The 23,111-nt window shown below is 44.2% G+C and overlaps 3 protein-coding genes across 3 annotated transcripts; 2 read left to right on the top strand and 1 right to left on the bottom strand.

Moving 5' to 3' along the window:
- Positions 1-17: 17 nt before the first annotated feature.
- TRIREDRAFT_66222 (uncharacterized protein) lies at positions 18-1,501 on the bottom strand (the record flags this gene model as incomplete). Its single annotated transcript, XM_006967583.1, has 2 exons — positions 18-1,185; positions 1,380-1,501. 2 exons carry the CDS (start codon positions 1,499-1,501, stop codon positions 18-20), a joined length of 1,290 nt encoding a protein of 429 aa, XP_006967645.1.
- A 535-nt stretch (positions 1,502-2,036) lies between these two features.
- On the top strand, positions 2,037-2,532 carry TRIREDRAFT_110028 (uncharacterized protein; the record flags this gene model as incomplete). The annotated part of the gene is made up of 2 exons (XM_006967655.1): positions 2,037-2,219; positions 2,293-2,532. The coding sequence occupies 2 exons, from the start codon at positions 2,037-2,039 to the stop codon at positions 2,530-2,532; spliced, it is 423 nt and encodes a 140-aa protein (XP_006967717.1).
- Positions 2,533-3,741: 1,209 nt separating this feature from the next.
- TRIREDRAFT_80398 (uncharacterized protein) lies at positions 3,742-7,056 on the top strand (the record flags this gene model as incomplete). Its single annotated transcript, XM_006967654.1, has 4 exons — positions 3,742-3,884; positions 3,948-4,181; positions 4,271-6,889; positions 6,955-7,056. Exons 2-4 carry the CDS (start codon positions 4,080-4,082, stop codon positions 7,054-7,056), a joined length of 2,823 nt encoding a protein of 940 aa, XP_006967716.1. The 5' UTR covers positions 3,742-3,884; positions 3,948-4,079.
- Between the last annotated feature and the right edge of the window lie 16,055 nt (positions 7,057-23,111).

The raw sequence follows: 23,111 nt of genomic DNA, 5'->3' as shown, positions 1-23,111 counted from the left end.
CATCATGTATTCTCTCGTCATACTTTGTCTGTTGAACCGCTCGCTTCCTTGTCCACCGGCGGCTTGCGGGCCACCCACGTCGTCACATTGTACACCGTCTGCAACATGCTATCCATGTCCTGAATGTACGGCGCCCTGACGCCCATCTCCATCGACTCTACCACAAAGCCCAGCTTCTCCACCAGCGCCATGACCTCGTCGTTGCTCAGCTCAAAGCTGCCGGGATCAGCAATGCCCGACGAGTTGTTAAAGTCATGCTCCCCGTCTCCATCGTCATCGTGCCCGTGATTGCCCGGCGCATTGTTTTCAAAATGCCACAGCAAGGGGCCGACGTTGATGAGCACGCCGCCGGGCCGGAGGCAGTGGAAGATGACCTCGAGGTACCGAATGAGGTTGGGCGCCGTATCGAGGAAGAAGACGCTGGCGACGGCGTCGTACGACTCCTTGTGCTCATCATCACCATAGAGACAGAGGAAGTCGGCGGCGCACATGGACATGGAGCCGACGTTGGGGGCGTTGATCAGGGCGGTGCCCGGGTGGATGTCGGGCACGGCGTAGCTCCGGAGGTGGTTCTCTCGCGTCTTGTGGTTGGAGAATGTGTGGATCCAGGGGTAGATGGTGTACTGCTCGGCGCTTTCGCACTCGTTGAGGATGAAGGACGATGCCAACAGCTGGTGGTAGGAGATTTCGTTGCCCTCCGCCTCGTAGCCAGCCCGGCATAGTTCAAAGACCAGCCTTCCCAGTCCTGCGCCGGGGACCAGCACTTTCAAGCGCTCGCCCTCCGGGGCTTTTGCCCTCTCCTGTTCAAGGGCCTTCATCACTGGGCCGTAGGACGCGGCCCGTTCTTCTGCGCCGGCGGCCGTCCAGTCGCGGTAGAACTGGCGGAGAGTGCTCCTCGCCTTGTCAATGTCTGCATGCTTGGCTACCCCCGCCCATTCATGCGGCATGACTGGTTGGCCGTGATCTGACGAAGCGGGATCGAGGGCATTGAAGGACACCAGCCCCGACTTGAGAATGGCTCGAGCCAGAGTGGCGTTTGTGTCGATAGCCTCATCGACCTTTTCCAGCGTGTCAAGGAAGTTGAAGGGGGGCGCGGCGAGGAGCTTCCAATGGGCCTGGGGCAGGGCATAGAAGGACCGGCGACGAAGATGAGTGACGTTGAAGTGGGCGACTTTGGCGTATTGTCTGGGGAGGTGGTGTCAGTCGAGGCGGTGTCATTGCTGTCTTGTCTGCACAAGTGGTGATGAGATGAGATAAGATGAGACATGGGGAATGGTCAAGGTAAGCTCTTCATGACGAAACCCTCGAGAAGCATCACAAGGCAATCAACTCGACATCAACACATGATGACGACAGACGATACGCAAACACACACTCACGCAAACGAGTCCAGCGCGCAAAAGATGACCCGGATCTCTTCAGGGTCGTCCATGCCGCCATCTACACTGGTCCATGCGCTCTCCTCGGCCACAGCCAAAGAAGCCCCGCCGTCGTGATCCATCAAAATCTCAGCCTTTGCTTTTCTTCTTAACGGCGATAACCTGCAACCATGGTGGTAAGAGGGACGTTTTGCTGAGTATAAAAAGAAGAAGAATAAGGAGGAGAAGAAAAGAGAGGGAGGGGACAGGCCGTGATTATCAGACAGTCAAGGTAGTTCCGTCTTATCACGCAAGAACTCTCGTTCTCTTTTTTTATGCTTTTTATTTTTTCCGGGCCGCCGCATTCGGGTCCCGTCTTTTTTTTTCAATGGATGGAGATTGCGGCCGCGTCTGTTGTTAGTACCTAGTGGGGGAGATGGCAATATGGCGTGGTTGTTCGTTTAGTATTATCTCTTTACCTAGGTACCTACTAGTATGTTGTCATTTTCTTGGAGCTGCGCCATTAGCATTCAGTCAGCGAGCTTTCTACAGTCACAAGAGTCACTCTCACCGGAAGCGAATCATGGGATTTCACTCCCTCCCATAACTGCTCTCGAGATACCTGCTATTCCATCAAACATCTCTCAAACATCTTCTTTTTCTGCAATCTCGATCGTCATGGCAGCCGAATCAAGCGACGTGGTGCAGGTCTCCATTCCGCTGCCGCGGTCGTTGGATACCCGCGTTTTCATCCGCGTGGCAACCCAGGCCAAGGCGATTCTCCTCTCTCTCACCACGGCGTCTCACGAGGAGTCGTCTTCGCTGAGGCCCATGGGCTCTTTTGTCTATGCACTCCCCGACGTAAGCCTTAGGTCACTGTCGAGAGTGGCAGCTTGAGAACGTTGAGGTTTTGTCAACTGACTTCTTGAACCAGAGATTCGACCAGCAGCAAGCAATCGCCACTACGCTCTTCTCCGCAGAGTCATCTCTAGAGTTTACGACCCGCGTTGCAAAGCTCGTCGCCCGCAAGACGCAGCTGCCCGTGTATGTGACAAACTCCATCAGTCTCGAGAGCATGGGCATGGGCGGCACCGTTGAGGAGGAGATGGAGGCGTTCAAGGGCGTGGCCGAGGCGATCCTGAGCACCCTTCCCAAGAACGTGGTGCCCAGCTGAGCAGCGTGAGAGAGTGCGGTAGTCTATGAAGCGAACCCAGGCCTCTGCACCGCCACGGCCTATATTCTGGCATGCACATGTTGGGAAAGCAGGCAAGGCAGGTCCATGACGGGACGGCTTGTGTTGCCTATCAAGAGACGGGCCAAGCTTTGCAGCATCATCGCACGCTTGCCGCATCCCTGCTGACGGGCTTGAGGAAGCCTTCCAGAAGAAGGGATCTGCATCGGCGCATCAACTAACCACGTATGAGAGGTTGACGCTGAGCCCATTGGACCAGGCAGATCGGAGAATTTTGAACATTCAAGGGGGTTACGGCTACAATGTTTGCAACTCGATGGCCTCTCTACTGGAACACATAATACTACAGAATTACAGGGAAAAGCAAGAGGCACTGGAATGAGATTCTCACCGTGAGACGACGCTCATCTCATCGGCGCTGATGACACGATGGCGGCAAGCAAGCCTCAATGAGGGCGCTTGTACAGCTACCGGTGCAGGCAAGCAGCTGCAGTAGTGGCTGCAAGTACCGAGGCACCACCTATCACATCACAACGGCGGCACTTGAGGAGGACCTACATAGTACCCAGTTGTATGGAGCAGTTGATTGGCGTCGGAGCTTCACCCGTCTTATCAATCAGTCTCCTCTATCAGCGGCGATGCCGGTACTGCATAGTATTTTATGTTGACAAAGGTGGTGCTCTGCTGTGTCTTTGCTGAGCATCTGAAGAACGGACAGGCAACAGAAGGCGGCCTTACCTTAGGTTTTCACTGCCTAATCTCACTGTTTGTTCACCAAGGTACCCAGTAGGTATTTTATGCCTTGCCCGAGATTCAAAGGGAATCACAATCGCCCTCAATACCTGGAGCAAACCATTGTCTTGAAATCTAACAGGTACTTACCTATCAAGAGTGCCATCACCTGACTCTTACTGTGCATCATCTCAAACAAACAATTTTTTTTTTTCGGGCTTTCCCCCCCAAAGGCATTCCCGGGTTATCGTTATCGCACCCCGCTACGCAATTTGGCCGCCCAAAAAAAACAGGTGGGTTTGCTCCCCGCCAAATCAGACCAGTTCAATCGAGGGCGCACAAAGGTTTGGCGCATCGTCTCGACTCTCTTCCGGCCACGACGAGCATCCCGCCCAGTTTGCCTGCTCTGCCCTGCTGCAGCCATTCGAGCCGCCTCTGACGCCTCTTGAGCGCCGTGCTCGCCGATTCACAGCCTCGATTCCCCGTGACGTCGCCTCGGCAGCCTCTCGAGTCTCGGGCCTCGCCGCCAGAGGAACCACCCCCCACAGCTGCTCCCGGCTCTCGACATCCAGGGGGCCCTTTTGTGCTGCTTCCTTGCTCCTGTACGCCCTGTTGCTGCGCCAGAGGAATCCGCTGCCATCACTAACTCGCTTTGCCTCTGCAAGTTCTGCAGCCGCTGCTTCATGTCCTAGGGCATCTTGCTCTGCACTCAGCAAGCACCCACACCGAAAGCGCATCGCATTGCTCCTCTCGCGCGTGGCCAACCGCTGCCACCACCACCACCACCACCACCCACCATGGCCTGGCAACCCAACCCGGAGTCCTTGAACCAGCTTGCGGCATGTCTCAAGGACTCCCTCAGCGGGTTCGACAAGACGGCCCAGAAACAGGCTGAGCTGGTCAGTTACCCAACCCAAGACTTGTCACCGTTCGTGCGTAATGCGTGTGCTCTGGAAATTGTCACTGACCGATGCCATCGAGCAAGTAGATGCTTCAACAAGCGAAAGCCTCGCCTGATATCAACAACTATCTAGCCTATCTCCTGTCCAGCTCACAGCCCCCGGAGGGCCTGCAAGTCAACGAAAAGGACTATCACCTCGTCAGGTCGGCTGCCGGTGTCATGCTCAAGAACAATGTCAAGTCAGACTGGAAGTCCATCCCGGAGGCGAGCCTGCAGCTCATCAAGCTCGCCGTTCCCATGGGTTTGCAAGATAAGAACTCGCAGATTCGAAACTTGGCCGGAAACATCGCTACGGAAGTGATTAGGAGAGGCGGCCTGATGGGCTGGCCCGACCTGCTGCCCCAGCTCCTCGAAATGATTGGCAACTCGACCGGCCAATTCTCCAACGAAGCGCAAGAAGGCGCCATGTCGGCCATGACCAAGATTTGCGAGGACAACTTTAAGATGTTGACCAAAGAGGTCAATGGCCAGCGACCGTTGAACCATGTCCTCCCCCAGCTCATTGCCGCGACCAAGAGCCCCCTGTCGAAAGTCCGAGTCGGAGCGCTGACGGCCATCAACGTCTTCACCCCGAGGGCATCGCAGGCCATGATGAACAACATTGACGACCTGCTGCAGCACCTCTTCGTTCTCTCAGCAGACGAAAACACCGAGGTGCGCCGGCAGGTGTGCCGGGCTTTTGTCCACCTGGTCGAGACGCGGCCGGACAAGCTGCAGCCACACATCGGCGGCTTGGTGGACTACCTCATAACCCAGCAGAAGAGCGACGACGAAGACCTTGCCTGCGAGGCCGCCGAATTCTGGCTGGCCATTGGCGAGCACGACGACCTGTGGAACGCCCTGCGACCGTATCTCAACAAGATCATCCCCGTTTTGCTCCACTGCATGGTATACAGCGGAGAGGATATTGCCCTTCTCGGCGGGCTTTCGGACGACGAGGATGAGGAGGACCGAGAGGAGGATATCCGGCCAGCTTTTGCCAAGAAATCCTCGGCGAGGACTGCCAACGGCGAAGGGAACCTCTCGGCCGATGCCAACCCGAACGGAGGCGCTTCCCGCATGGACGAAGGGCTGGAGGAAGGCGAACTCGACGATCTCGATGACGGAGACGACGACGAGAACCCCGACGAGAGATGGACCGTCCGAAAGTGCTCAGCAGCTGCCCTCGACGTTTTCGCCCGCGACTTTGGCGGGCCCGTCTTCGAAGCCATCTTCCCGTACCTCTCGCAGAATCTCAAGCACGACGAGTGGCCCTACCGAGAGGCTGCCGTCCTGGCACTCGGTGCTGTGGCTGACGGCTGCATGGACGCCGTCACGCCTCACCTTCCCGAGCTGGTGCCGTACCTGATTTCGCTCCTCGAGGATCAGGAGCCGGTTGTCAGGCAAATCACCTGTTGGGCATTGGGACGATACTCGTCTTGGGCAGCCAATCTCAGCGACCAGGCTCAAAGGGAACAATTCTTCCTACCAATGATGGACGGCATTCTCCGCAAGATGCTGGACAAGAACAAAAAGGTTCAGGAGGCGGGCGCCTCGGCGTTTGCGAACCTGGAGGAAAAGGCCGGCAAGAAGCTCGAGCCCTACTGCGGCCCCATTATCCAGCAATTCGTCAAGTGTTTCGCCAAGTACAAGGACCGCAACATGTACATCCTCTACGACTGTGTCCAGACGCTAGCCGAGCGCCTGGGTCCCTTTATCGCCCGCCCTGAGCTCGTGAACCAGTTGATGCCGGCGCTGACGGAGCGATACAACACCGTCTCGGACCAGTCCCGCGAACTGTTCCCGCTGCTCGAATGTCTCTCTTACGTTGCCTTGGCTCTTGGCCAAGCCTTTACTCCTTACGCGCCCCCCATTTTCTTGCGCTGCATCAACATTATCCATGCGAACCTGGAACAGGGCATCATGGCGACGACAGATCATGCCCTGGACCAGCCTGACAAGGATTTCCTGATCACGAGTCTCGATCTCCTTAGTGCCATCATCCAAGCGCTCGAGGACGACAAGTCGGCAGAGCTCGTCAAGAGCTCGCCTCATCCCTTCTTCGAGCTCCTTGGCTTTTGCATGGAAGACCCTACGGACGAGGTGCGGCAGTCCGCGTACGCACTGCTGGGCGACTGCGCCAAGTATGTCTTCCCTGAGCTTCAGCCGTACGTGCCGACGATCCTGCCCATCTTGTTGAAGCAGCTCGACATCGATAGCATCCTTGACGAGGAGATTGAGAGCGGATTCGGCGTCATCAACAACGCCTGCTGGTCGGCCGGCGAGATTAGCATGCAGCACCTCAAGGGAATGCAGCCCTGGGTGCCCGAGTTGCTCCAGCGCCTCGTCGAGATCATGACCAACCCCGGCGTGCCAAAGGGACTCGTCGAGAATGCCGCCATTGCCCTTGGACGTCTTGGCCTCGGCAACGCCGAGCAGCTGGCGCCAGCACTTCCCAAGTTTGCGGGCGAGTTCTTGGCGGCGATGCAGGAGGTTGACCCTACGGAGGAAAAGGCCACCGCATTTAAGGGATTCACAATGGTCGTTGGGCAGAACCCGCAGGCACTCGAGAAGGTCCTGCTGGAGTTTTTTGTCTCCATTGCCCGGTATCAAGACATGAACTTGAGGAACCCGATCAAGCAAGAGCTTCACGAAGTGTTCCAAAATGTAAGTCCAAGCATCCTGTATTCATCCACTCGTCCTCACCCGGATGCTAACAATCTTTGTGCAAGGTTCTCAACGTCTACAAGCAACTCATCCCACAGTTTGACGACTTTGTCAACCGGCTGCAGCCGCAAGACCAGCAGGCGCTGAAGACCATCTACGCGATATGAGAGCGGAGCAAACCTTGCGCGGATTGCGTGGCACAGACGTGCTGGGAGAAGATGAAAGGCCAAGCAGCGCTGGACGCAGGTTGGGACAGCTTTGGAACGCTGAATTCTGACGAAGCTGACGTGCAGAGGTTACTGTACTGTAACCCTGGCTCAGTGGAAACGACTGTAATGGACATGTTTTAAGAAAGAAATAAAGAAACGGAACAAAGGAAAAAAGCTCTAGCGATCTTTTGGCTGCCCAGCGAGTCCATGAAATGGGAGGGGGCCGCATGTATTGGATCTGATTTGCTCAAGGGACGCGGGGGGGGGGGGGGGGGGGGGGGGGGGGTTGATGCTGAGGATGCTCTGCAAAGTGCTACTGGGACAAGACGAGGCGAGATACCTTTGAAGAAATATGGTGACGAGCAAAGAAGGATGAACAAAGGGGAGGAAAATAAGACTATGCATGGCGGAGGAACTATGGGAGACAAGGTGTCTTGATGTGTCTTTTTTCTTTTGCGCTTTGAGGAGGGGGGGAGGGGGGAAGGATGCAAACCCAAAACACAGTTTATAGATAGATTTTCTTTTTCTTTTATCTTTTATCAACTCCGTCTTTCACAGAGAGGAGTGCCACTTTTTTTTTTCTTTGTTCTTCTCACGTTTTGGTCCATTATTTGCTTATCTAGGTAGTTTTAGCTAAACAGACAGCACAGAGGTTCTCGTGGGGGAAAAAGCAAAGGAACGGAGAGGAAGATGAAGCTGTGTTTATAGTACAGGGTGTTGTTGTTGTTGTTGCGGATGGATTTATGGGATGCTTTACAAGGTAGTTTTCTAGTTAGGTAGTTAGGTAGGTAGGTAGGTATGTAGACTTGAACAAAAGGAATGAAGTCTGATAGAAGATTGATTTCAGACAGCATCTACATGAGTCCCTGAACAGTTTTAACGGGAGAAATAGGTGTATTGATGCTAGTGATGGGTTCTTGTATTGTTCCGGTGTTGGTTGATGATGTTGTGTTTATGTTTGTGAGGTGAATGCTTCTGAATGGGACTCGTTGAGATAAGAGAAGCGGTATTCGGGCTTTGATAGACTGTTGGATGTGGATGGAATGGTGATTGATGTATAGGAGTCGGATATTGTGTTAGTCTTCTGTTGTGCTTTTCGATGATCCATTAGAATCCTGGATGTTCAAGACATACATATCATACATATCCCCAAATCTCCTTCTGTACAGATCAAACCTATATGATATGCTTCTATTCTCCTCATCTCACTCATTGAAGTAAAGCATTCTCAGAATGAAGTCACTAAAAGCAGCTGACTTCAAATGCCGGACCTCAACTCTTTCCAGTTGATTTAAAATCGCAACATCAACCACCTCCAACATCTTCATACAAGGCGGATACTACACACAAATGTTAGAAACACACGAAATCAAACTGATTCCTCTCTACTTTTCCATCACATAGACAGGAACTAGACTCCGTTGAGATCTTTCTCTCTCGTTAACGGTTAACATGGCATGAACATGACATGCCACGACACAACATAACCTTCCTAACCCCCCCTCCCCCCCTTAGCATGGATCTAGCTTCAGTCGTCACAGATCGAATACAACATATATCCCAACCGTAACAAACATATACCCATACAAAACAACCCCAACACAAACCACCACGAAATACTGTCCCCACCCCGAACATCATCCCTCCCCCTTTTTCCCACCAAACAACCCAATCCCCTCACGCGCTTCTCATCCAAACCTGCTCAAAAAGACAACACACTTCATCTCCTCCTCGACCCATCCCTCTTCGTCAAGGAACTTTACTCTTTGCAGCCTTTTTACTTTTCCCATCAGCAGCCAAAACATCCCAATCCAGCACATCTGACCACAAAAGACGAAAAAGGGGCCCGCATCCTCAACCAGGCAACACCACAGACACCGACAACATCAGCCCACGGGGCAGACACAAAAAGGAAAAAACAAGAAGAAGAAAGAGGAAAAGACGCTCGTACTCGTAAACCCGTCAGAACTCTAAATGGCATGTCCCTAATTCATTCGTTTGAAAAAGCACATAATCGGATACGATACGATTACAACAAGGATCTAACGAGTACAAATAGAGACTACATACATACATACATACATACATACATATATACATACATAGTAAGAGATGATAACCTTTTAGCCTCCTTGCTCGGTAGACACAAGAAGAAGAAGAAATAGATAGAAAAGGGGGAGAAAGGAAAAGGGGGGTGAGGGAAAGTCAATTCCTTATCCGCAACATATTCTCCGAAACTCAAAAAAAGACATAAGCACACAAATATATAACAAAAAGTCTCAGAGCATATTTAGGAAACTCGTAACTCAGCTCACAGGCACAGTTGAAAGACATCTATATACCTACGAATGTCATTCGTGAGTAAGTAAGTAAGTAGGTAGTTACCTCCCAGGCGCATAGACACCTTCCGAACCAAGTTTCTCCACGATATGTACAGCTTCAAGCTCAGACAACATATTGCTCAAATGTACTTTGGCAGTCCTCGTATAAACGGAGCAGTTCACTATTTCCTTTTTCTCATCATCTACACGAAATACTCGCCATTCACTCTCTAGTACCAACCAGGGTGTGCCAGAAACAGAAAACTGAAAAGCTCATGGGAGTATATGCCATCTCATCCCTCGCAAGCCTCTTCCATAACCCCTATACCCTCCTGCCAAACCATCACAGATCATGCTTCAATCCCAAACAGTACGGATAATGTCCGTCCACACCATGCCAACGTCCCGTCAGAACCTTTTTCCCCTTCTGGTATCTTCGTCCCTTTCTCTTTACTTGTGAAGCCCCTATCACCCCCTTCTTTCTCAAATTTCTCATCAGCTTTTGAAGGCTCTTCATCTACAATACGGGATAATAAAAAGAACTGTATAGAGAGAGAGAGAGAGTAAAGAACGAGGTGAGTAAGATAATCCTTGCTTCCCCTTCAGTTTCCCCCACGGACATACTACTATTCCAAATCATCCCCAGCTGCGTTTCCCCCCATGTTTTTTTCCGGAAAACATGAGAGCCCTATAACAAAGTGAGAAGGGATCTGCAAAAGGAACAGACTTCAGCCACATCATGCAGGAAGACACTTCACTCTAGCCGTTAACAATGAAAAGATTCATCAAAACATCACTTTATATTTACAGAATGAGTAAGGTAGCCAACAGACCAAACCAAGAAGCAAAAGTTCAATAACCCCATATCGCACAAGACAAGACACCCTCAGCACATTTGGCAGCTCTCTCAAAGAAACAAACTAGTCATCACAGAGTAGAGAAGGAGAACAAGACTGGGATGAGCTGCAGTTGATGGGGGTCACAACGACCTCACCCTCATCGAGACTTCGCACCGCAACATAGAGGTACAGGTACGGAGCAGCGACTCCTCAAAGCCGTATCCATCACTGCTTCGCCACAGCGTCTGACTTCCGAGTAAACCGCAAGCCCACCATCCCGTATAAGTCACCCAACAAAAGAAAGGGGGAAATGGTAATGTCCAAGTAAGTACAGATACAAATCCCAGCTCAGCGGACACGAAGTAAGCAAAAAGCAAACAATGTCCCTACCGATCCCATCTCATCCCCCCCCCCGCCCCCCCCCCCCCCCCCCTGATTCTCATACCCATTCTCCAGACCTCTCCATGTCAAGGAATAGTCGCATGCATGTCAACACTCCGTCCCATGGTTGTCGTCGCTCGTCACTACCCCCTTATCGTGAGATATCCCAGCACCCGGGGCCTCGTCAGCACGAATCCAGATCCGAAAAAAACACGGGGATTTACCTACCCCAAGGGAAACACCGGCCACAAACCGCAAACGAGTTAGCAGGTTGCCTCTTTCTTTCGTATCTCGGCGCCTCCATCTGGTGATGCCACATGCCAACGAAAAGCAAACCAAAACGTTCTTGCCATGGGCCCAGCAAAGATGCATCTGACCATTCGCCACCGATGGATCGGTGTTAAAGCTACACTCGACCCAAAGCAAGGTGTAAGCGAGAAGCGAGCAACAACAAAACACCCCGTAAGATGCTTCTCGTAAGGATCCCCAATCTTCACTCACCCGGGCCAACAGTGGGGTGTTTGTTGTCAGAATCTTCTTCGAGTACTTCTCCTGTAACATGTGCCTCGAGGCGTCCACGTAGGAGCATGCATCAATCACCGAAATCCCCATCACGCCGCAACAGCAATCCTTCGCCGCCGCCGCCGCCGCTGCAGCAGCAGCAGCTGATTAGGTCCTCATGCATACATGCCGAGCCTACAAAGCACCTTCGTAACACCTCTCAGGCGCATAAAAAAGGCGTGATACAAAAAGTGGTGAGATGGCCAGATGCGACTTGCACAAGCGGGCCAAAGAAACGGCTTGCAACTCGTCGCCTCACGCGCGCCATCGCGACGCCGCAGAAGCCACTCCATTCGCCGCACGCAGAATGCGCCATGGCTTCACAGCTAACGCTGCCTAGGGGTGATGCTATTCTTAGCTCTCTCTCTCTCTCTCCTGTCTTGGGGATGCGGCAGCCACATGCGCATCATGCAAGCTGAAAAGGAATAGCAGGCGACGACGACGACGACATCGACACCCCCTCCATTGGCATCTTGACGCTCAAGCCGCGAAAAGGGCAAAGATTGCGGCTGGCTGTCAGGAGAGAGCACAGCCCGGTTGGCATTGTGCCAGCCGTCACCCATCACTCGTCTCTACATAAGCATGTCGAATCCATGCCCGCATCAGCAATAACCCCGACGGGCAGCCGTACAGGTACAGGCAGGTACAGGCATGCAGGCACAGGTACATCTGACAGATGGCATGGTCCCTGTTGGATGGCCCCCTTTTCCCTGTAGTATTTGGCATTTGCAAGCTCTCTGCAGCCTTCGGGGTTCCGGGTCATGGCAAATGCAACGCTCAGCATCCAAGACGTGTTGGTGATGATCAAACCAACACCATGAAGTCAAGCTCACAGGCCGCCGTTGCCGTCCAGGGATGTTTCAGAATCCCAGGGAAATCCATGTCCTAAATAGGCAGTTACAGCATGTCCTCCGTGTGTTTGCGATCCGTATGTCTGATTGTGCTGGTAAGAGTCAGATCAGATCAGTCAGACGTGCGTCTGAACAGGTAGTACTCGTGCCAGGATACCGGCGACGGCAGTGGAGCGAGGAATATAGAGAGCATATCAGCGAGCGACCGCCGCAGACAAGACAGAGCAGGCGGGAGTATAGCCACATGCAGCAGCAGCAGCATTAACTCCTCATCATGCGCAAATCAGGGGATCTGGGCAATTGATCCTGCAGAAAATTAGCTCACGAGAACGCTCAGAAAGAAAAGCACGTACAAAAGAGATGACCAGACGTCGACCCATCCCATCGTGGGGAGAGGGGTTTCGGATCCCATGGACAGACACTCTTGGCGGGCAGAGTATTAGATGGGCAAACCCTTCCGCAGAGCCATGCTTCGCCTATCATGCATTAGTCTGCCAATAAGTAGCAGTGCTAGCCGTCAAGGGACCCAGAGAAGTTTGGGTCATCGAGCTCCCAGACGGAGTTTGACTCCTCTCGCTTCGACACTCTGTCGCTGCCCAGATGCTGTGGGCGTGCCCCCCGCGTTGACAATCCTCTCGTTGCTTGTCAGACCGGATCGCTCACCTTGGCTGATCTCTGAGCCCGAACAAGACGTGAAATTACATTCCACCTGCAGTGTTGCCGCCATGAATCGTAAATCTCTGTATAAGCTTGAAGAATTCCGCAACGTCGTTGTACCGGGTAAAGTACAACTAGCTAGCACTTTGTAATAGAGCTTGCTCATAGCGGTACATGGGCCAGGGTCTTGTGTGACAAACCGATACCCCTGCTTAGCAGTAAAAGCTCCCTGCTCAGACGGGACCAGATCGATTGGAGGTGACATGCTTCTGTGCTCTACAGCTGGCGTGTTGCCGGCTGCCATGCTGGAGGGGACGGTCAAATGATTCGCTCGGCTCCGAGTTAGTGAGCTACTGCATGGCCAGTCGTCTAGTATAATAGCCCAAGCAGAGATCGCAGCAACACGTCCAGGTCGCTTGAAAGAAGCCCAGCAGGTTGAGAAAACGAGAGGAGTCATGTCCACCACAAAGACCCCCCTGCCGCTTGCCAGTCTTGTCATCTTGCCGGGGCAAAACAAGTAATACCCGTTGAGAAGGTGAGACTTCGATAGCCGGTGCGGCAACCCACTTGTCAAATCTGGACTGAAGCCCTCCCTAGCTCAGTATGTATGCCCAGAAGTTCCGCTCTGTTGAGAACAGGGTTTTTCGTTAATACCAAGGATAACAAGCCTGGTAGCACACCTGATGGTGATACCACCTGTATGTGACGGCCGACCATGATGCTAGCGCTCTCTGCAATGAGACGGTGCTCAAGAATCTGGCCCAGACAGTCCAACCGGGGTGCATAAGCGATGCCTCGAAATCCGGGTAGCTGTGCTGTACTGTACGTCAATCTTGATCCTCGATGCACACTGGACAAGAGAACAAGACAGCGCCTCCCTTGTTGACTCTTGCAATTCAGACGAGCACACCACCCCACGTCATGCCAACTTGGCCTTTGCAGGTTCTGGCTGCCCAACAGCAGCACGACGCCTGAGCACCGAAACAAACATTGCATTCCGTAGTCCTCCGTACTCGCGGTTGAGTCCCCCGTACCTGTACTTTGAGTTCCCGGCTGAGTCGACTTGCGTGAGAGATGGGGCAGCCCACATCTGATAGTGTTGCGATATCCCTCCTCTGTGGCTCGCCTAGCTTCACCAGCAACCACCACAACCGTCCTCTGCATCACCAGAGCGGGCTATGAGGACCAAAGGGAGAGGAGGAGAGAGGAGGAGAAGCAGCACTATGCGGCCCCGCCCAGCTAGTGCCACAACCCTTTCGATGTTGATGTTGCACTGGGCACCACGTTGGGGTAAACTTCTATATTTAGGCGCACCACCGAAGGTTTCGTCGAAGCTGTTCGCTCTGGCTCAGCCAATGGCAAAGTGGCAACGCCGTAGCGGCACAGGACGACGCAGCTTGTCTTGCTGTTTGGAGGTGCAAAGATGTCCAGAGGGCAGCGGCAGTGCTGTGCCTATGCTCGGTCTATTTGCCCTCTGCCAAATTGGCCTCCTCCAGAGGCTCCGGGGGTGCGGTTCGCCATTATCGTGGTCCTCTGTCACTCCACATTGCCAGGTTTGCTCTTTCGCGCTCTGCTGAGGATGTTAGATGTTTCGCCTCGATCTCGGCCCTCTCCTGTACGATACAACATTAGAGGAAAGCACCAATTCGAGTACCCTGGTTAGTTGCTGGATGGTCATCACGCCAACCCATTTGATCCTTGGTCTATCAGGAACAGATACTTGCGTCGCAGGTCGTGGCCAAATCAGTGATCCTGATAATACCATACCAACCGGTACGGTCCATTGACGGCACACGACGTCAAACCATCGCTGCATGCCCACTAGGCCGCTTTGAGGCCATTATGAAAGCCTGCCGTCATACACAGTGCTGCCATCACGGTAAGGGTTCGCTGCAACGAGGTGCTACCTTAGATGACCCATGCACCCTAGTCTAATATAACCTATGCTCTACTTTTCTAAATTTTTTACTATATTAAAAAACCTTATATAACCTATACTTTTTATAATTTAATTAGCTAAAATTTTTAAAAAGTAAAGTATAAGTTATATTAGCTTTTATATTAAAGTTAAATACCTTTTTAATATATTAACTATTTATCCCTTTTTTCTTTAATATATAACCTTTAGTATTAATAACTTTTATAATACTATAATATTTTAATATATTCTTAATATATTCCTAACTTATTTTATATATATTACTATATTATATATATTAATTATATTAAAGTAGTATAATACTTATATTTATTATAAGGCTAAATAACTAGCTAATAGTAATAAGGCTAGTAATATATATTAAAAAAAACTAGTGCTATTTAAATATAAGGTAAAATCTATTAATATATTTATAATATATTTATAATATATTATAAAAAGCTAATATATTTATACTTTAAAAAACTAATAAAATTATCTTTTTATTTAAAGAAGTGTTTTATTATATACTTATAAGTAGTAAGAACCTTTATCTTAATATAAGGCACTATTTATAACTTATATATATTAATAATATATTAGTATTATATTACTAATATATTACTTAAAATTAACCTTTTTTATATACTTTAAACTTTAAGAATTATATTATTTATAGCTATTATAATACTTTTAAAAAAGTATAAAAAAAGACTGCTAGTAACTAAAAAGTATTAAATATTATAAGTATTACTAACCTTTTACTAATATATTTAGAATATATTATTAATATATTATAAAGTATTACTATAATATAATAAAAGCTTTTAATAATAATAAGGGTTTTATACCTTTACTTATAATACTTATAAAAGCACTACCTAGCTATAATATTTTATAATGCCTAAGCTTTAATATTAATAGTCTAGACCTTCCTTTTTATAAAAGCAGTAGTAAAGGCTATACTTAAAGTAAGGTATTTTTTATTAATATATTATTAATATATTATATTTTATTATTAATATATTTACTTTTTAAGTAAATTATTATATTATAAAGAAAAATATTAGCCTTAGTGCTAAAGCTAAGTATAAATATTATTAAAGCTAGCTAAATAGTAATAAGTAAATAAAGCTAATAAATTAATAATATATTATAAATTAAATATTAATATATTACTTTAATATATTTACTTAAGTTTATAATATATACCTGCACTATTTAAAAGTACTTTTAATAGCTAGCTTAAGATATTTTAATTAATATATTTAATAATAAAAAAAGTAAAAAGGTAAAGGAAAATAAAAAAAAGGTTATAAAAAAGTAATTTATTATTAATAAATTATAAATATATTATAATTTAGTATTAAAGTTATATTTTATAAAGCTAATACTAATTTAATAAATGCTTTTTTAATGCTTTTTAAATATATTATTATATTAAAAGTTTATATATTTATATAAGGATTATATATAATAGTAAAAGATATTTATAAGATTATAATATATAAGTAATATATTTAATATATATTATAAACTATTACTTTATATATATAATATTTATATTAAAAGTATAAATATATATATTAAAAATATATTATAAATATATTATAAAAAACTATAAGGTTTTTATAAGTATTATATACTTAATATATTACTTATATATTATAATTACTTTATAAATTATTACCTTATTTTATTACTTTAAGGGCTATTTAATACTTTAGCTTTTAAACCTTTAGTACTAGAATATTTTATTAAAGTTATAGGTTAAGATCCTCCTTTTATAAGGCTAAATAACTATATAATTATTAGCTTTAGTTATAATATATTTATAATAGGTATATAATATATTACCTTCTCTTTATATTTAGCATACTTAATAAGGTTAACTATAAGTAGGCAGGGATAGCTAATAGTAATAAAAATAGAAACTTAAGCTTATTAATACTTATTAAAGGTATAGTTATAATCTTTTCTTACTTTAATATAATAAAATACTTTTATATATATTACTAGCCTATAATATATTAATAATATATTACTAACTTATTATAAATATATTATAAATATATATACTTTTATTAATTAGTATTTTTAAATTAGCCTTATAAAAATATATTATAATATAATATATAAATACTATAAAAAGTTATAATTTTATTTATATAAAGCTTATTAAGATTTTATTATATATTTTTATAATAATATATTAGTAATATATTATAAAAGTATTATTAAAATAAATAAAAGGCTATATAAACTTACTTTTAAATTATTATTATTAATATTATATAATAGCTACTTATATTATAAAAAGCCTTATAAAAGACCTTTATATAGTTAGTATAACTTTTATAAGTATTTTATTATTTTTTAATTATATTAAAAAGGGTAAAGTATAGCCTGCTTATAATAATAACTTAAGCCTTATTATTAACCTATCCCTTAAATTTTAAATAAGCTATAAGAAATTAGTAAAATATTATTAATATATTACTAATATATTTTAATAAAAAGTATTAACTTGCCTTAATTTACTTTAAAAAAGCTATATAATTATAAGCAGTTATATACTTTAGTAAGCTTTTTATAATATAAAAAAATAAGTTAATACCTCTTTTTTTATTATTAATCTTATATATTATAATTTTTAAAGAGAAATTAATATATTAATAATATATTTAAAATATAATAATAATAAAATTATACCTAGCCTATATTTAAAGTAAATATAATAAAGTTAAATACTATGCCTTATATACTATTTTTAATTATATAAAGAATTAATATTATAAAAATAATTACTAAACCTTATTATAAAAAGTAATATATTAATAAAGTATTTATAATAAATTTATAAAGTATTATATATTAATAATATTTACTATATTTTAATTAAAAGTAATACTATATATTCCCTTTTAATAAATATAATACTATTTTAATATAAAGTAGTATTTAATAATAATAAAGTTAAAAATAGTCTTATATATAAAGTAATAGCCTTTATATAACTTTTTAATTATAATAATATATAAAATAAAAAGGACTAATAATAATATATTAATAATCTTTTTATAATATATTATAGTTAATATACCTTACTAGCTTTTTTTACTATAATAAAATTATATAACTTTTTTCTTTTAGTTTATTAAATGCTTAAAGTTTATATTAACCTAAAAGGTCTTAATATACTTAAAAAGCTTTATTTACTTTTTATAAAAAAGTATAATAAGTATATTTTTATTATTATTATAAAATAACTAAATATATTAAAATAATATATTAATAATATATTTATAATAGGTTATATATAACTTATATAATTTAAATCCTTCTTTATTTTTAAATACTTATATTAAGCGCTTAGCTTACTAGACTTAAATAGCTAGTATATTTCTTAATAATATTTAAGTATAGCTATAAGCTAATTATTTATAATAAGGCTTAAATAAAGGTTAGTTAATATCTTTTTACTATACTATTATAATAAGTACTAAATGCTTTAAAACTGCTTTTAATTACTTAAAAAGAATATATTAATAATATATAAGTAATATATTAATAATAAATTACTAATAACTTACTTAATATAATATAATTTATATTATTTAAATTAATTATTTACTATAGCTAGGTAATAAGATATTAAGGCATTTTTAATAGTAGTAGTAAAGGATATATATAAATACTATAAGAAGATATAGTAAAAGAAAGCTTATTTTAATTATAAAGAATAAAAAAGTAGTAAATAATATTATACTTAAGTTATTTAATATTATCTTTTTTAAATAAGATATATATTATTACTAGTAATATATTAGTAATAAGTTATTAATATATTATATATATATTATATAAACTTACTATATATCTTTCTTTACTAAGTATTATAATTAATTATAATATATATTTTTAATATTAAAAGGTTATTATTAATTTATAAGCTACTTATAAAAAGCTTTTATATAATAAGTATATATAGCTAGTATTTTAGCTTAATAAGTATTTTATAGTAATATAAGGCACTTATATAATTAATGCATTATATAAATATATTTTTTATAATAATAATAAACTATAATTTATTAATAAACTATTTATAATATATTATAATAAGACTACTTATATTTTTTATAAAATAAATAATTTATAATTAGTAAGTATTATTTTATATATTTTAATTATACTTATAAGCCTTCTTTTTATTATAATTAGCTAGAATTATATATAACTAGCTATAAATATATAATATATTAATAAACTATTATTAATTTATTATATAGCTATTACTAATATATTTATATACTTAAGTACTTTTTATTAATAACTTAGTTAAAATAGCTTTACTTAATACTTTTACTAAGTTACTTAATACTCTTTTATAACTTTTAAATAGTAAAAGTTATATAATAAAAGGTTAAAATATTAGTAAACCTTTATACTTATATAATAAAATTTATAATATATTATTAAGACTAAGTTTAAAAGCTATAATATGCTTTTATAATTAGGTTTTTTTATATTAAAATAGTATTAAATTTATAATATATTAGTAATTTATTATAAATATATTATTAATATATTATACTTATATTATTTTAAGGCTATTATTATTAAGCTTTAGTAAGCTAATTTAAGAATATTAAATAAGCTATATTTAATTTTAATATAATTAGCTACTTAAGTATATATATTAAGTATATAATCTTATTTATTATAATAGTATTAACTTATTAACTATAGTAATTAAACTAAACTAAATTAAATAATAGTAAAATATAATTTAGCGCCTTTATTTTACTAAATAGCTTTAAAAAGCTATTAGATTATTAAAATTCTTATATAATATATTAGTAATTTATTATTAATAAATAGTAAATATATTTTACTTATATAATAGCTTTTTCTTACTATTATTATAATAAAAAGCCTTAAAAGCTAAATATTAAGTAAAATTTTAAACTTATTATTATTAAAAAAAGGACTAGTAAAAGCTTAAAATAAATTTATTATAAATATATTTATAATATATTTATAATAAACTTATAAGATTTTATAAAGGATATATTTATTTTAGCTTTAGTATTATATTAAAGAGGTATTTAACTTTAATATAAAAGCTAATATAACCTATACTTTACTTTTTAAAAATTTTAGCTAATTAAATTATAGAAAGTATAGGTTATATAAGGTTATTTAATATAGTAAAAAATTTAGAAAAGTAGAGCATAGGTTATGTTAGACTAGGGTGCATAGGTTATCTAAGGTAGCACCTCCGCTGCAACGACCACGCCACACAGCAGAACCAAGAGCTATCGGACCGTCTGCAAGTGATCACCCGTTGACTTTGGTTGCTCAACTGCTCGTCTTCCCCCACACCAGCCGTGCATCTTGTAGACGGCAAAAAGTGGCCCTCTAGAGATACTTCTATCAACCATCGTCCCCGAGCATCTGCTGAGACAGAGTCGATCGGAAATCGATACAGAACGCAAGAGCCAGAATCAATCTTGGTTTGGCAGCAACAGCGCACCGATCCCGGCCATTGGGGGCCTCGCATATTCTTGCAATGCTTCCGGAAGTGGCCTGTGAGCAAGGGAGAGACTGAGAGGGTGCTGACGTGCTGGTATGCCGCCCTTGGCTCGACATCACACAGATCACTGTGCATGCGCATGTAGGCCATCATGCATTGCATCAGCCTACCTCTCCAACCCTGCAGGGCAGGACAGGCCAACCAGCAACACCAGCAGGAGGACATGGTCTCGCAAGGGACCAGACTATTGAAAGGATGCGTGCGAGGACGGAGCAGCAGCAAAGGCGATGATTTCGTCCTTCTCTGTGGCGTGCGCGAGCCTCCCATTCTCACCGCTCCATGTCGTGAACCGTGGCCAAGCGAGCTGAAGCAACTTCTGATAGGATTCTCCAAATGCGCCCAATACGCACTCTCCCGCCAGTCGTCAGACAATGACCGCATCGTCCAGGACAGTGATTGGGGAGGCGCATCTAGCTGCAGCGGCCGGGTAAGACAGCACAGGCAGCATATGGTAAGACAATCCTTCCCCCGGCTATCGCACAGGTACGTAATGGCACCTCCCTGCTGCTGCGGTGCAGGTCCTCATACTACTAGCAGGCGGCAACACGATCTCAAATCTCAGCGTCCGCGGTGGCCTCTCTTGCCCTGTCCCTGTGAATGCTGGGCTCTCCCGCCGCAGGCAAGATCGTAGGACGCCGCGAGCACGTGTGCATGTTGCGTAGAATCAGTACTTGCGATTATGGCAGCTCTTCGTCTTGTTCCGAAGATCTGACAATCTTGTCCCAGCCCTGGTCAGGTGAATCGAAACAGTGCTGGCTGCAGTGGTACACCCTTCATACTCTTATGAAGATCGAAAGCGAGATGCGACGCCCCGTGGTCGTCTTGGCCTTGGGCTTGTTGGACGATGAGGGCCCTGCATGATAATCCGCAGCAGGTTCTCCAAAGCGTAGCCAGACACCGGCAAGACCTTTTCCTCATCCGAGCAGCACAACCAACAGAAATGTACATGCACGTACGTCCGGATATCGGATATCCAATCCCGCAGGCCCCCAGTCTAGAGAGATTGCCCGTCTCTTGTCACTCTGTCATGCCGTCGTACATACATATTGTGAGCGGCTGGTGCGCGCAGGAGGATGCAGCGAGATATCTTTAGCAGCAGACCTGGAATTGTCCCTTCATTGGGTATTGCTTCGCCCATTAGCGCACACGTGTCGATGCAAAGGGAGTATTGCCGAGACACAAGCATGATGCGAGTCGGTTCTCGGTGGCGAGCCATGAAACGTTGCAGTTCTCCTCTTTTCTAGTGCTTTCAAAACGCTTGCCCTCTTCCTTTAAGCTTCCTCTTCCTTTTCCTTTGTGCAAAATCTCCGTTCCCTCCGTCCTTTCGTTGGACCGGCTGTGGCTTCGCCCTTTTTGCCCTTCTTTCGGCCCGCTTACCTGGGCGGAAGTGAATGTGAAAATCTTTGCTAGCTTCGACTGGCCTTTGGCACGCTCCTCTCAACAGTCTCGGATACAGAGCCTGGACGCAGTGCCTCAGTAGGTAGTTGTATGACTCCGTTTGCTCGGGATCCCTCGTTCACACGCAACGGAGGTCTAAGATCGACGGTGCTCGACCTGCATAGCGACAGCAGCGCCACAGTGCCCTTTTCCCCGTGGAGAGACGGTGGCAAACCTGACGGAGTGTCCATTCCCAGTCCAAGTCAACGTCATTCTGAAGAATGTCATGGGCCTTCACGGAGTTGAACGCCGGCGGTTCCCTTGTAATTCGGAGACCTCCTCCTTACTCCTCCATCTCGCGGGCAGTTCCTGAATTAGTGGGCGATATCCGGTGGTGATCGCAGTCTCGGCGTCCGCATAAACCGCATTGAGTAGGTCGTCCTCAACTGGTGGCAGAAAATCTCCGGCCAACTCACAGTGTGGCTCTGGCGTTTCATGCGAAGTGGAATAGTAGGGCTGTGTAAGCTGCAACAAGAACGGAAGCTCAGACAGCTCACCCTTTTCTCATCAAATGACATGCCTTCTCCAGACAATCGCGATACAGACCGGCAGCCTGGTATGATCTCCTATGGTTCCTCAAAGGTGAAGTACGCGCCTATCTTGGCGGCCATCGGAGTAGGTATCAGAGATGCAGTCAAAAGTACCTCGTCACTTGCACAGCCGGGTCGTCGTCTGACTCACTGTGTTGCCATGTCGCACCCCAATGTCAGATGAGCTATGTTGCGGCAAGCCATTTTCTCTCCGCCGAGGAGCCAAGTGAATACCACCTCTTTGATGTTGTATGCATTCTGCAGAGCCTGAGTCTGCCAGTCTTGTCTGATGCCACCCTCTAGAAGCTACCCTGAAATCAGCGAGCATTGGACCAAGCCCGACGGCGGCTCGCATTGCAAGGCCAATCACAGTGAGACATGTCGCAGCATAGGGTTCGTGGGTGGAAGATAGAGATTGCCCAGCACGGCATCATGACTGGTCACGGCATTCCACTACTAGCGGATGGCTTTGGTGAATACCGGCAGGGTATGTCATGGCATTGTGATATGGTCAGCAACGCAGGGAAGACAGCATCGGCAAACCAAGTAGTAATACATACATGCTTTGTAGGTGATCGAAGGTTCCCCCCGGCAACTACCGCAGGGTTAGGAGATTGAGGAAGCCGATATCCCCAGCAATGGACATGCTCCAATCGGGCAACAACTTTCGAACGGGTCGGTGTACGACGTAGGTACTCAGTCCACCGTCCATTCGTCCATTCGTCCATTTGTGGTCGCCGTGCTGCGCTTCTTCCTGCCGTCATGATCATGAATACATGCCTCGCGGCTGGTGAATTTGAGTGGCTTGATACCCCGAATATGGTCGGCCGAAATAGGGGGCTACCGTCCTGTTAGCGCGGGGAGCGGCTTGGTGCAGCCCCAGAGGCCATTTTGGGACACGAGGTTTTAGAATATCCTT

The sequence above is a fragment of the Trichoderma reesei genome, assembly GCF_000167675.1.
Source record: "Trichoderma reesei QM6a unplaced genomic scaffold TRIREscaffold_18, whole genome shotgun sequence".
Lineage (NCBI taxonomy): Eukaryota > Fungi > Ascomycota > Sordariomycetes > Hypocreales > Hypocreaceae > Trichoderma > Trichoderma reesei.
This window is presented reverse-complemented; position numbering and strand designations above follow the sequence as displayed.